This window comes from Nycticebus coucang, chromosome 17 (assembly GCF_027406575.1).
Source record: "Nycticebus coucang isolate mNycCou1 chromosome 17, mNycCou1.pri, whole genome shotgun sequence".
NCBI lineage: Eukaryota > Metazoa > Chordata > Mammalia > Primates > Lorisidae > Nycticebus > Nycticebus coucang.
In genome coordinates this window covers 30,942,748-30,956,883 of record NC_069796.1, presented here as the reverse complement: position 1 = coordinate 30,956,883, position 14,136 = coordinate 30,942,748, and the positions used below count along the sequence as shown (strand labels likewise).

The 14,136-nt window shown below is 49.6% G+C and overlaps 1 protein-coding gene across 8 annotated transcripts in view; it reads left to right on the top strand.

The window, feature by feature from the left end:
• The first annotated feature begins 5,751 nt into the window (after positions 1–5,751).
• Positions 5,752–14,136, top strand: part of SEPTIN8 (septin 8) — a 25,966-nt gene continuing 17,581 nt past the window's right edge. For 6 of the 8 annotated variants that reach the window (XM_053566286.1, XM_053566285.1, XM_053566289.1 and 3 more), the window contains exon 1: positions 5,919–6,092. In XM_053566286.1, the coding sequence (XP_053422261.1) occupies positions 6,063–6,092 (30 nt within the window). In that variant the 5' untranslated portion in view covers positions 5,919–6,062. Of the gene's footprint in view, positions 6,093–14,136 lie in introns of all 8 variants that reach the window. The other 2 variants (XM_053566293.1, XM_053566291.1) reach the window with 2 other exon arrangements.

Below are 14,136 nucleotides of genomic sequence, written 5' to 3'. Positions count from 1 at the left end.
TCAGAGGGAGGAACAGACTGGTCTCCAACAGTGGGGAGACAGGCAGTAAGCCTCCCTCCCCCACGGCCATGGTACAGCAGCACAAAGAAGGTCAGGACAGGGCAGCGCCTGTGGCTCAAAGAGGTAGGGCGCCGGCCCCATATGCTGGAGGTGGGGGGTTCAAACCCAGCCCCGGCCAAAAACCACACACACAAAAAAAGTCGGGACAGAGCCAGCAAACCAAGATGAGAACAGACACAAACACATGGCAGGAAAATGTTAATGCTAAATAAGGGGAGACACAGGGCAAAATTTTGATAAGGACCCTTCTTTACTCCTAAAAAAACCCCAAAAAGCCTTAAGAAAGATTTTTTTTCATCCTTACAACTACTTCACATTATAAAATGACTTAATAAGAAGATGAATTTTGGGGCGGTGCCTGTGGCTCAGTGAGTAGGGTGCTGGCCCCATATACCGGAGGGTGGTGAGTTTGAACCCAGCCCCGGCCAAACTGCAACAACAACAACAAAAATAGCTGGGCGTTGTGGTGGGTGCCTGTAGTCCCAGCTACTCGGGAGTCTGAGGCAAGAGAATTGCTTCAGCCCAAGAGCTGGAGGTTGCTGTGAACTGTGATGCCATGGCACTCTACTGAGGGCAACAGAGTGAGACTGTCTCTCTTAAAAAAAAAAAAAAAAAGAATATGAATTTTGGCCAGGCGCAGTGGCTCATGCTTGTAATCCTAGCACTCTGGGAGGCTGAGGCAGGTAGATTGCTTGAGCTCGCAAGTTTGAGACCAGGCTGAGCAAAAGTGAGACCTCATCTCTACTAAAAATAGAAAAACAGAGGCAAGACGATCGCTTGAGCCCCAGAGTTGGAGGTTGCTGTGAGCTATGATGCCATGGCACTTTATCCAGGGCAACAGCTTGAGACTCTGTCTCAATTAAAAAAGAAAAAAATATATATGAATTTAATAAAGTGGTGGGGGTGGTGGTGGAGACGGATACTAAAACAAGAGAATGAAATGGAAAGAAACGAACTGAAGCGAAAAACAATAGTATTATAGAATAAATAAATTGGAACTAACAAGAAAGAGAATGGGCCCCATTGAAACTTAAATTACTGATTTAGGGTAGCTTAACTGGGCAAAGAGATTAAAACAATTAGAATCAGCAGAAACAGAAAACAGACAAAGATGATCCAATATAATATTAATTGATATTCCTGAAGAGAAACAAAAGACAGAACCAAAAATAATTTCTTTAGTGCAGGAAAAAAAAATCCTCCAAAACTAAAATTGCAGATTAAAAGAACACAGTATGTTCCAGAAAAGCTGGATTTGAAATGTTTAATATTAAAATATGAATTAGTTAAGTTATTGAAGTGAAAAAAAAAAGAGTGAGTCAGACATTGTGGTGGGTACTATGTCTTAAGCCCAAGAATTTGAGGTTGCTGTGAACTATGATGCCACAGCACTCTACCCAAGGCAACAGAGTGAGACTGTGTCTCAAAGAAAAAAAAAAAGATTGACCTCTTTAGGCATCCAAGCAGACAAAATATCATCTATGCAGAGAAAAGTTGAGGCTGGCCTTAGATTTCTTCCCAGGAGAAAAAGGAGTAAAATAGCACATTATGTGGGAAAGACAGTGAGACCCAAGAATATTGTACCCTGTCAAGTTATGGTTCCAGTGCAGAGGCAACAGACATTCATTATTAAACATCCACAACCCTTCTTGGAAAAAGTTTATCAATGAAATTCAATCCATTCTGAGATGAATTGACATAAAGAAGTTGCAAATGGAAAAGTCTTGGTAAAAGGACCAGTGATGAGCATTGAGTTCATTTAAATTTAGAATGTGTACCCAGTAACTATGGAATTACAATTAAGGAGCAGAATATGAGTTTTATAAACCTGGACAATGTAACAATAATAAGTAACAAAGTTAGGAGATAGGGTTGGGGAGATGGAAAGAATCAGGAGTGCAAATTTTTCAAAGCAACACACACACACTTATATATAATTGAAATGTATAATTTAAGAAAATGACTCTTAACCTCTTAATTTTTTCACAATTTTTGTTTAACCTCAGAGGTATCTTTTAGGATGGTATCTTTTAGGAAGTAATATTACTCGTGGTCAAGAAACATTCTCTGAAGTTCAACTCTTCCTTCAGTTTCACTTCAACTTTTTTTTTTTTCTTTTAAATTCAAGTAAAATTAATACTTTTTAAAAATTGCATCTGTGGTTAGAGTGCCGCCCGGAACCCAGGCGTGTTTGAACCTAGCCAGGGCCTGCTGACCAATAGATAAATAAATAAATAAATAAAATTGCATCTGTGGTATGGCTCAAATTTTTGTAAAATATCTCTATTATGTTTTCTTCTATCAGCAAATATGCATAGAAAACCTTCTAGAATGCTGTAAATGGAACATTCATGATGGTCATTCCCAGATGGTATGAGTGGGATAATTTAAACTTTTCTGTATTGTTGGAATTAAAGTATATATGTGTGTATACATATATATAATATTTCTAAAACTATGCAATTTTTCTAAAAATGGGGATGTGAGCTGGCTGCTGTAGCCTAGTGGTTAGTGTGCCATGCCTGCACACCAGGGGCAGAGAGTTCAAGCCTTGCCTGGGCCTGATAAACAAGCAAACAAAATAAATAAAAATAAAAAGGGAGGGTTGGTGGTATAGTGGTTAGCATAGCTGCCTTCCAATTTTTCTAAAAAGGGGGTGGCTAGGCTAAGAAATCATCTCAAGGGGGGGTGAATGCTGATTATTTTCTTGCTTGTCATTTTGTATATTTTACTTTTTGAATAAATAAACATATACAAAATTTAAAGTATTGGAAAAACTTTTTTTCAGACGTCTCACTGGAACAGAATAGTTCAGCAACGGACTTGGCAGAGATGGTCGGTTTCTCCCCACTTCTGCTCTCCTCCTCTAACATTTTATGGAGTATTTAGCTGTACACATGATGGCCAAAATAAAGACCCCATTTCAGAGCTTTGGCCAAAAGGATGTAAGCGGAAGTTTCATATGGCAGCTTCGGGAATCATTTGAAAGTTTGCTCATTTGCTCTGTCTTAGCACCCTTTCGTCTTGCTGCCTGGAATGCAAATTTCACCATATTGAACCAAGAGGACAAGACCATTCAAGGACAAGGAACAGGAGGAGGGTGTGTGTAGAGAGTGGTGTATGCCCTATGTGGGCAAGATAAGAGGATGAAACTCCTATCTTGTTGAAGCAACTGACCCTAATCCTAACTGATACGTGACCTCCACGCACTACGCACACACGGAGAAGTTTACTCTATAATATTATTTGCTTGGTACATCCGTGGAGAAAGACAAAACAACTGGTTCAGCACACACATAAATCACCTAAATGTGACAAAAAAAAATTTTGTTTTTAATGTTTTTGTGAACTTGGGAAGAGTCTTTATTTTTAGAAGCAAAGGTAAAAAAGCATAAAGTAACCAGTAAACTTGATAATATCTACAATTTAAACTTCTATATGACAAAAGAAACTATAAACAAAAGTAAAGGACAAGCATGAGAAGTCAGGGCAGCACTCCAGTTTCCTAGAGTGAGGTCTATCACGTTCCAATTCACTCTGGGGCTGGGTGTGTATGTAGGTTGGGGGTGGCCCGGCAACAGCACTGGGAAAGAGCTGCACATTCTGCATTCTCTTCAGACAGGGACAGGGAGTATTAGCTTGTCAAAAGTTCTCAAGGCTTCTACAGAAGCCTTTTTCCTGGCAGGAGCAGTGGCTCATGCCTGTAATCCTTGAACTCTGGGAGCCTGAGGCAGGTGGATTGCTTGAGTTCCCAGGTTGGATGCCAGCCTGAGCAAGAGGGAGACCCTGTCTCTACTAAAAATATAAAAAACTGAGGCAAGAGGATTACTTGAGCCCAGGAGTTGGAGGTTGCTGTGAGGTATCATGACACCAGGGCACTCTACCAGGGCGACAGTTTGAGAAGAAAGAGAGAAAGAGAGAGAGAAAGAAAGAAAGAAATGATTTCCTGTATGGAACTCAGTATTTCTCACAGTTAATTGGCTGTGGGACCAATCTTTTCTTATTGTAGCATCTATGAATACCTCTTGGGTGTATATGCAATACTCAGAAGTGCTTCCATAAGAGATTACGCTTTGCCATGTGAGAAATGATTGCTATGTCCACCTTTTGGGTTTTCACGGGTATTTCTCACTACCTCAAAAATTCTGACCAGCGGCAGCAGAAAAGGACAAAGAAATCTGGGCTTTGGGAAACAGAAATAAATTCTCCTAGTAGAGTGTACATATGGCAAGAGGAGGAAGTTAGCTATAATCTGGGCTTTTCATTCTCATAACCACTGCCCGGGACTGCTAGAAGTAGAGGTTTTGAAATATGCTTATGGATAAAAGACCATTTTAAAGATAATTTAGGGCAAATTCCAGAGAGTTGTGATGGAGAAATGGCAGTTAGGAGTGATTTCTTTTTTTTGTTGCAGTTTGGCGGGGGCTGGGTTTGAACCTGCCACCCTTGGCATATGGGGCCAGCGCCCTACTCACTGAGCCACAAGTGCCGCCCAGGAGTGATTTCTTGTCAGTTATAGAAAAAAGAAATGGCAAATATGGTCTAGGATGATCAATTTAACATTGACCCCACACTCTGGGCTCTGACATTAAGGCCCCTGTAGTCTAGACAGGGAGATTTTATTCAACACTATATTTCAAGTACAGTTTAAAGCCATTTACTTGTTTTACCTCATTTAGTCCTGTGAGATATATAAGTACCATATATCTCATTTTTAGGATGAGAGAAGGAAGGAATAGTTAAGTCACCCTTGCCTAAGGTTAAAAAGCTAGCAGGATTCCAACCAGGAAGGCTTGGCGGTAGATTCAGGTCCCCTAATCAGGGTTCTGTCCTATTTCTTGTGGTTACTACATGGGAAGCAGCAGGATACAGAGAGGAAGAAAGTGCAAACGTTCTCTGCAAGGTCCTGCAGGATGTCAGTTCTCTGGGTGACAAGCTACACTTTGCTTGGAAAAGTAAGGAAGGGAAAGCGGCTTCAGGGTGAGAAGGTCAAAAGCGTCTTCGTTTAGGGAGGGGGCTCCTCTTAAGCGAGGTGTGTCAAGTCCTAACGTGGTCTTCAGGAACCTGGAGCAGCCGGTTTCTGAGTAGGAGGGAGAGGCCAGACTGTTTCTTGGGAAGATATTGGGGTGGGGTGTACGTGTGGAGAGTGGACCAACCTGGGATGAGGCCAATGGACGGAAAGGAGCAAACCTTGCCATATTCCCAGTGTGATGCCTTCACTACCAACCTTGGCTTTTCACTTGCACCAACCCTAGCCTGAATGGCGCATCCTGTTCATTGGTTGCGCAAGGAACCGAAGGCTGGTCCCTTGCCAGGGAAGGCCGTCTGGCCAGACGCGCGGGTCCCGCCCGGGTTCCCGCCCTGGCTCTGGCCGGAGCATCAGGTGGGGCCCAAGGCACGGGTTGACGAGGCCGAGGCGGCCTTTCCCGGACCCGGCTGGCCGCCTGCAGCTCGGCCACACTCTGGCGAGTGGTCCCAGCACATTTGCAGGCTCCAGCGGGTGGAGGCAGCCCGGTGGGAGCGTCCCCCAGGTCACCCACTGAGTCCTGCTTCTTCCCAGCGCACAAGCTTCCTAGCCCGCTGGCTCAGGATACCTCCACCCCGGCTGGGCCCCAGGCTTCCAGGGGACATGCGGCAGGCCGCCGGGGACCGATCTCGGACCCCCAGATCCCCACACACTGACATCCCGGCCCCCCAGCTCGCGGACTACAAGTCCCAGCAGCCCCGGCACCTGGCACCTCCCGTTTCGCAGCGGAGACCCCCGGCCGTCCCAGCGGCGAGGCTCCGGCTGCGCTCTTGGCCCGGCCGGGCGGGGAGGCCGGTCCCGCGGGCGGGGGCGGGGGCTGCTCCGCGGCTTCTCCCGCCGCCGCCGCCAAGGGGAGTTTCCAGGAAGTGGCCATATTGGATCCATTCAGCCGCAGCCGCCCGGGCGGAGCGCGTCCCGCAGCCGGCTGGTCCCCGTCGCAGACCCTGGCGCTCGCCCGCCCGATGCGGAGCTCGCCATGGCGGCCACCGATCTGGAACGCGTCTCGGTGAGGCCCCGCTGGGTCGCGGCGCGCGCGGGAGGCGCAGGGCGCGGGAAGGGGCCGCCCTGCCGCCGGCCGGGGGGCGCGAAGCGGGCTGTCAGCGCCGCGCGGCCGGGCCTCGACGCCGGGCCAGCTCGGGGACACCGGAGCCGGCTGTCGGCCGCGTTAGCTGGGGGCCCCGGAGCGTCGGACTGGGCGCCTTGTGGGGCGGCTGGCTGGGCTCGCTCCCCTCGGGCGCAGACCAGGCAAACCCATTTCGCGGGAAGAACCAAAGACCCACTTGGCTCCGGGCAGGTGCGGGGAGACTGGGACTCCAGGGGCAGCAGGGGAGGATCCGGGACACTCCTGACCCCATCGCCCAGGTTGTTTGTTTCAGCACAGTTGGGGAGATTCCTGCAACGCAGGTGCTGTCGGATAGGTACAGCGGGTGAGGACGAAGCCCCAGGGATGTGAGGGAGTCCCCCAAACGAGCTCGCCACTTGCAGACTTGAGCCCTGAAGACCCTGGGCCCGCTTTTCCTTCCACCTCTTCCCCCCTCCGCCCCTTTCCCCGCGCCAGGATCCGGTGTGCGACTCTGGGCAGGTCAGGCCTCAGTGGTCGGGTCTGCGGCAGCCATTCCCCAGGAACTGGAGCGAATCCAGATACAGCTCAGTGGGCGTTTAGGTCCGCCTTCTGGCGGGTCGACGTCCCTGGTGGTCCCTGCTGGGGTCCCTGGACCTGAGCCCGCCGCCAACTCACTAAAGGTTTTTACAATTCTTTCGGGGAGGGAGGCCTTTTGGGTTTGTGTCTGCACGTCCCCTGGTGTGTAAGGCTGGATCTGGGTGTGTCTGGGAGGCTGGGCTGTGACAGTGAAGGAAGCTGTGTCCTCTTGCCAGCTTGCGAGGCCCTGGTCGGCTGGAAGGGGGAGGAGAGAGAGGAGGGGTGAGGGGAGGGAGGGCTCAGGGCTGTTGGGAGGAGGGGGGAATTCTGAACATGTGGATGATAACGAATCGTTTCTGGGGCTAAATAAGGGAACCAGGACTTATGTAATTAATGCTATAAATACTGTCATCTGAATTTATATATGTAAATTTTCCCTTTAATCTGAAAATACATTTGTTGGTCTACTTTGGAAATATGCATAATTAAAGCAGAAACTCTTGGTTTCATAATTTCTAGACTGGGGGGGTTATTCCCATTGAGGGGGGGGGTTGTGTGTCAGTTAAGTAAGTTTAAATACAGGAGGAGCAGATTCAGAGGTTGGGCCATTCAGAGATTCCCTTCACCCTGTGCTGTGAATTGGAATTTGTGTAAAGAGGAGGGCAGGCTTGGATTCTGACAGACATACTGATTAGCCAGAGGCCAAGAGACCTGTGAGGCTCCAGCGTCTCTGCGTGTGCGTCTGTGTACATTTTCTCTCTCCAGCTGACCAGAAAGTTATGTCTGGGTCTTGTCTGTGGCCAGAGCTTGCTCTAACAGTTGATCTTGCAGGTGGGAATGGTATGTAGAATAACCAGAATCAGACAGCCTGATAGAAATCAGAGATGGTATTTGGTGGCCATGTGCACTTGGCAAATTATTTAACCCTTTGGTGTTCTCATCTATATAATTGGATAAAAGTATTACTCCCTTCATAGGGTTCTTGAGGATTCAGTGAGAGAATCTAGGTGAGGTACCTGGAGCTGTGTCTGGTATGTGGTAAGGACACAGTAAGTAATCCATGTTACTTAGGGCTCATGTGTATATGAAGACTAGCCCTCTGTGTAAGAAGGCAGCACAGAATGTGTTTGCCTCTTATTTAGCATTCCGTAGCGACTTCCATTGGGTTAGGGTTAAAGATGGTCCACGGAGAGTTATCTGAGAGGCCCGTCTGCCCTGCCAGGCTCTGGCTGGCCTCTCCTCACCTCCTGTGTTTGCTCTTGCACCATTTGCTCCCCCCCATGGGAGGAGTTTGGGTGTTATCCCCAGGTGGGCTCAAGCACAGAGAGGGGACCAACTCAGGTAAGGGTGTAGAGTCTGAGCTCAGGAGCCTTGGTTATTGTACCAGGTTAAGCTGGAGGGATGGACACCTTCCACACCCTTCACTCTTTGGGCTGTCAACCTCTTGGGAGGATTTGGACAGGGTTGAATTTGGGTGGAGTTTGGCCTGAATTTAGCAGTCTAGACTTTATTCTCCCCTCCTGGCTCATCATCTTGGGAAAATCATTCCTTTCTTTATCTTGCTATAAAATGGGCATAGCCATACTGATTCTTAAGAGTTCATGAGGAGTTAATTGTAGTCTGTGGCATGTTTGGAAATATGCTAAAGTATCTTGTCAGCCTCAGCATCAGCACTGTGTATACATCACAGACCCAGCAGCCTTGACATCCTGACGAGGCCCTGCTCAATCCTAGTTCAGCCATGGATTAAGATTGATGTCTCCTGCATATGCATGCGTGGGATAGCCCTCTGGGCAGTTTCTGTTGCCCTTTGCCCTCCTTGGGCTGCCAGATTCCTGCCCACTCTTGCTTTGGCTCTGGGGCTTATCCCTTCTTGCCCTGAGGGCAAGCTTCTATGTTTTTCTTGCCAGAATCTCATGGGGCAGGCTCAGACTCCATGGTGAGGGATCCTCTAAGGCCTGGGGAAAGTAAGGCTGAGGGGAGGAGAGGAAAGAAACATGCAGCATTGGGCGGCGCCTGTGGCTCAAGGAGTAGGGCGCTGGTCCCATATGCTGGAGGTGGCAGGTTCAAACCTAGCCCCGGCTAAAAACCAAAAAAAAAAAAAAAAAAAGAAACGTGCAGCATGGCAGCCTCACACTGGCAGTTTTCCCAGCCAGTCACTCACCCCCGTCTCTGCTTTATCCCCAGCACCATCTGTCACTTCCGTTGTCACCCCTGAAATCTTGACACTTCTCCAAGAAGCAGGCTATCCAGAGAGTGTCTATTCCCTCCTGAAGCAAGGACTAGTGGGAGGAGATGTGGGAGGCAGCCCTCTCACCTAAGTGAGGCTTAAGGCCCCTGTCACAGAGTGGTATGGTAACTCCCTGTCCTGTAAAAATGGCTAGTAACCTCCTTGTAGATCCATTCTGAAGGAGAAATGAGAGCTGAGCAAGGGATGACTGCAGACTTCAGTGCCTGGTGATATTAAGGGGTCACTGTGTGAACCCCACCTGCAAGGCCGCAGCTCCACCCCTTTTCCTGGGAGGTGGGTCTGCCTTGCCTTCCCTCCCTTGTGGGCGTTGTGTCTTGCCATGGGTGCTTACCTTAGGAACGTCTGCTTGGCATCATGATCGGAATGGGTCAGAGCTATGAGGCCGGAGGGAAGGCATTGGTGATCTAAGGGAGCACGTGGTAAGGGACTGACCTTAGGGACAGGAACAGAGAAGTAGCAAGAAGAAGGCTGATCATAGTGCCAAGGAGGAGGGAGAATAGACAGTGGCTGGGAACCCAGGGTCTGACTCTTATCAAATGCTTTAGATGGCAGGGAGGGCACTGGGTGCTTTGTGCCCATCATCTTGATGCCAGCAGCCCGGTGTTGGTTGAGGATGTACACTTTGGTCATTGATTAGTAAAGGGTGAGTCCAAGGTCTAAACCACAGCACCTCAGTACCCCTTGAGGTGAAAGAGGGGATGAGCCCTCTGAGATTTGAGCCCTGCGATGGGCTAGTGGAGGTGTGTATTTGGGGCAGTCACCACCATGAGTGTCTCTGTGGCTTGAGTCCAGTCACTAGAAGTAAGCAACTGCAGGATGATAGAGCAAAGAGCCTGAGGGCCAGCAGCCTGTGTATCCTTTGGAGCCTTCAGCCTCTGCGCTGCCAGCTTGGGTCTCAGGATCTCCAGGCATGGCCCCCAGGGCACAAGCCTTACCAGACAACCAGATGTGGTGGAGCTGTGTGGGCAGGAAGGAGACACATCTGCCTGGGAAATGGATACCCCCAAGGTCTGCATGCCCGTGTGGTAGAGCTGTGGGCATTTTGCTAGCTTCCTGTGGTGCCGTCTGCATCCTCAGAGCTCATGCGAGCAACTGTGGCTGGGAATAGGCAGCAGGGGATGAGGCAAGGGGCAACTTGGCTCTAGCTGCAGTTGCCCTATGTGCTCTGGGGCAAATTAGATATCCTCCTCAGAACACATAGCTCGTAGTCAGTTCTCGGCCACCATCATACACGTGGAGGGAGTAAGGATCCATTTCAGATCACAAGTGGCTGGCTGTTCCCTGTGGGTGTGGACCCAAGTCCACTCGCCAGACCTGGCTGTGGGGTCTGGGTATGTTAGAAGGATAGCAGGGCCCTGTAAGCCTCTCCCGGCCCATGTAGGTGCCCATGGATTCCTCTGCCCATTCCTACTACCAGCGTCCATCCAGGGGTAAGAGGGACCAGGGGGCACCTTTGCTGCCCACATTCCCCCTTCCAAGGGTGGGGTCTCATTGGCTGTGGAACAAAGGCTGTCTTCCCCTTCCAGTGATGTCAAGACCACCCGTGGCTTTCTCTATTGTAAGGCAGTGGTGGCTGCTGCTGAAGTCCCTGATCCCAGTGAGGAAATAAAAACACCTAGGGTTCTCGTACCTTCTGCTCTGAGCGCTTCCCTCACCTCCTATGTGGTGAGATGGACCACTTCCTTTCAGACAGTGCAACAAAGCTGAACAATGTGTCTGTGTCCTCTGCCTGGGGGTAAGGTTGATGAGTGTGGCCCAGCACCCAGTGACTGACTATGAGCTTCCTGGAAACGGAATATTGACTAGAAAAGTGTGAAACAAACCATCTCAAGTTAATATGCTGCAGCCTGGTTGTCTGCAGGCGGTAAAAGAAGAAAGTGTCTCAATAGGGGAGCAGGGAGAATGGAGTGTTGGGGTCAGGGGAGAGGTGGCCATGGGCTCCTAGGGATAGTTTTGTTCCCAAAGGTTCCGTCTCTTCCCAGGGTGGGGTGGGGCAGGGCTGGCCTTATGAGGATGACCGGTGCCCTCACTACCATCTCACCATTATTATCTTGTCTGCCATCTTGCTGGCACCATGAAGGCTGATCCCTGATTGAGGCTTCTCCCAAGTTTTCTGTTGCAGCTGTAGGAGAGAGATGCTTTGTTTCCCAGGTGTTCTCTTGATTTGAGACAGGTATCTCCTGCTTTCCTTCCCTCCTGGAGTAGGGTAGCAGAATCCCTACCCCCCACCTTCCCGTATACAATCCTTTGGTTATTTCTCGTAACCTCTGACCTGGGCTTAGAGGCTTACTATGGAATCCTGGAACCAGAGCCTAAGCCTTTCCTGGGAAAATTCCTAGGATTCCTCTTGGGCTCAAGGACAGTTGTGCTTATGACCGTGGGTTCTGGCCAGAGGCCTCTGCTCTGGCTATTTAAGGCCCATGCTGCTGGGAGTAGCTAAAGCTGGGGGTAGGGCAGTTTGTGCCAGGAACAGGGTTAGAGAAGGCTCCCAGTGGCGCAATGACTCCTGGGTTTATCGCTCAGTGACTTACTAGGGCCAGTCCCAGGGCTGGAGCTCTCCTGGGGAGTGGGCTTCCTGTCTGTCTGGCTGAGCACAGAGGTGAGTGGGTGGAGTGGATGCTGGGCATGGGAGCCCCAGTGGTAGAAAAGTGTCCGTGGTCCATGGCACTAGAGAACTTCATGGAAGACCTGGGGTATCTCTCCACTCCTACCCGAAAAACCAATCTAGTTTGAGAGGTTTGATCTCAAGGGTCTTTATTCACTCACAGCTTCACTGGCTTTGTTGGTTTAGGTCATTTAGCAGATTCTAATTCCTTTTGGATAAAAAGCCTGTTTTTGTGTGTGGGCAAACTGTGAGACGTGGTATCTCCAAATCCCACCTTGCTTCTTGGTTAAAGGGGCTGCTCTTCTTGGCTGGTGGTTAGAGCGGTTTTAGAAGGCTCAGACAGAGCATTTCCTGGTCTGGAAAAGGACGTCCTAGTTATCCACTGGGCTGCATAACAAAATGCTGTTCTCTATTTTGTTCTGGAAGGCCAGGCTGGAAGCATGCAGCCCGCCTGAGCAGCTATTATTTTGGTGGTTGTCTTTGATGTGCCAAAGAAATGATGACACAGAAGCTGGGGCCTGGCTCAGGAGCCCAAAGCTTGTTAGTGATTAGAGAGAGGATAATGGCCCCATGGGGTTCCTCATTGTGTGTGCAGAGCTTAGAGATGCCAACTCTATATTCTGCTAGCTTTGAAGACATGGAGAGCCCCCTGAGTGAGCCCCCCAGAGAGCTGGGTGTGTGGAAAGGGCCAGAGGCTGTAGTGTTCTCCTCCCACCAGGCTCCAAGTTAAGTTGCCCTGCCTGAAGGCTCCTTGCTGTCGAGCAGCCTCTTGTGGGTCTCCAAAGGGGTGGTGGTGGTGGTGCACCCTGGTCTTTTCCATTCATTCTTCTGCATGACCCGGGTTGCAGACTGTCAGGCCTTTGGCCCAGACCAGCCCCCTGACATGTTGTGTCGGGTCCTCATAGTATTCTCAGTTTGCATTGATTGTCAACCTTTGAAAATAAGATTTCACATAAAAATCTAGATTTCTGGATTCTCTTGAAAAATTGTAAGATTTAGCAACAGTAGACCTGCGGTCATTCCCACAGTCAGTTGGAAGTTGTAGAGCTGTGGCCACCGCAGACATAGCTGGGCACAGGCTCTGCTGTGAGACTTCACACTCGGCCAGGTCAGCATCTGTCTTTCCTCCAGCAGTCTGCAGAGCCAAGTGGTTAGAAGCGTAGGTTTTCCAGTCATGCCCTGGCTTCACTCTCCTGACCAGTGTGGACTTGGGCGAATTATATCATCTTCTGGTGCCTCAGTTGTATCATCTGTGCAGTGGAAATGCTATTCCAGCCTACATCATAGGGCGGATGTGTGGATTAGGTGAGATTAGAGTTGCACACGGCGAGCATGTGAGCACTGTTAGCTGCTGCTCTTGTTGTCCTCCTAGTTATTACTCTACTGCTCCCCTTCACCCATGTGTGTTACCTGGGGGGCTCTCTAGGCACTTGTGTTTAAACTGAGCCCCCTGAGGTCAAGGGGCTGGTGTCCTCATCTCTTCACTGGCAGCCATCCCAGTGCTGGCACATAGCAGATGTGTCCAGGGAGTGTGTGTAGAGTGACCAAATGATTGAGCTGGGAGGCTGCTAACAGTAGGGGAGGCGATGTCTGAGTGATTTGGGGTTGCCTGCTGTCAAGTCCCTGCTCTGCCCTTGTTAGTTCCATAGCTTCTGTGTGTCTCAGTTTGCTCACCTATAAAATGGGGTGATGTCTGCTCCCTGAAGTGGGAAAGGACTGAGAGACTGTGATTCACTTGGCTTAGTTTGCACATGGTGGTCCTCAGTGAGGTGTTGGTGTCATCTTTGACATCCTTCCTTCTCAAAAAAAAAAAAACAAAAAAACACTGAGACATTTTACTTTCCACACCATCCTGCTGTCTCTTACTTGCTCCCGATTCCTCTGTATCCGGAAGAGTTTCACTTTGGAGACTGTAGCAGTCAAGATGCTTTCAGTTGCAAATAACAGAGAACTCCAATCAATTAACTCATTCAACAAAGGGGATACAGCCAGGGAAAAGGGGAAAGCCCAGAGATTGGGCAGACAATGGCTCTGTTATCCTCTGTGACTTTAGGCTTAGGTGAGCTTTCCTAATGAGCAAACCTCAGTCACTTGTCTGTTCCTGAACCAGTCATGGGATCCTGCTGACTGTTCCCACCCCTTGGGCTTGGTAGCCAGTGGGCAGCCTGACTTTATTTCTGAGCTGTGGTTGTTGAAATGTGCAGGAAATGCTTCGGAGGCTGCTGTGAGCCCACCTAGCTTAGAAGAGCTCTCTGGGGCAGGCACCTTGGGGCAAGCAGCGCGGCTGAGATCACTTGTTGATGCCAAGTACATCGTGGCCAGAGAGTCTGCATTAATGAGAGTCACCCCTCAGCAAAGCAGGGAGGTTGGGTCAATCTCCTGACACCAGGGGAAACAGCACCGTCTCCATCAGGGCCCGTGGCATCCTGTGTGTGTGCAGGTGTACACACGTGCTCCATAGATTGACACCCCACTGGTCCTGGTGGCCCCTGGTCTGCAGCCCCTGGAATGACAGACTGCATTCCAACTACAAGTTGGGGGTGACGACCGCTCTG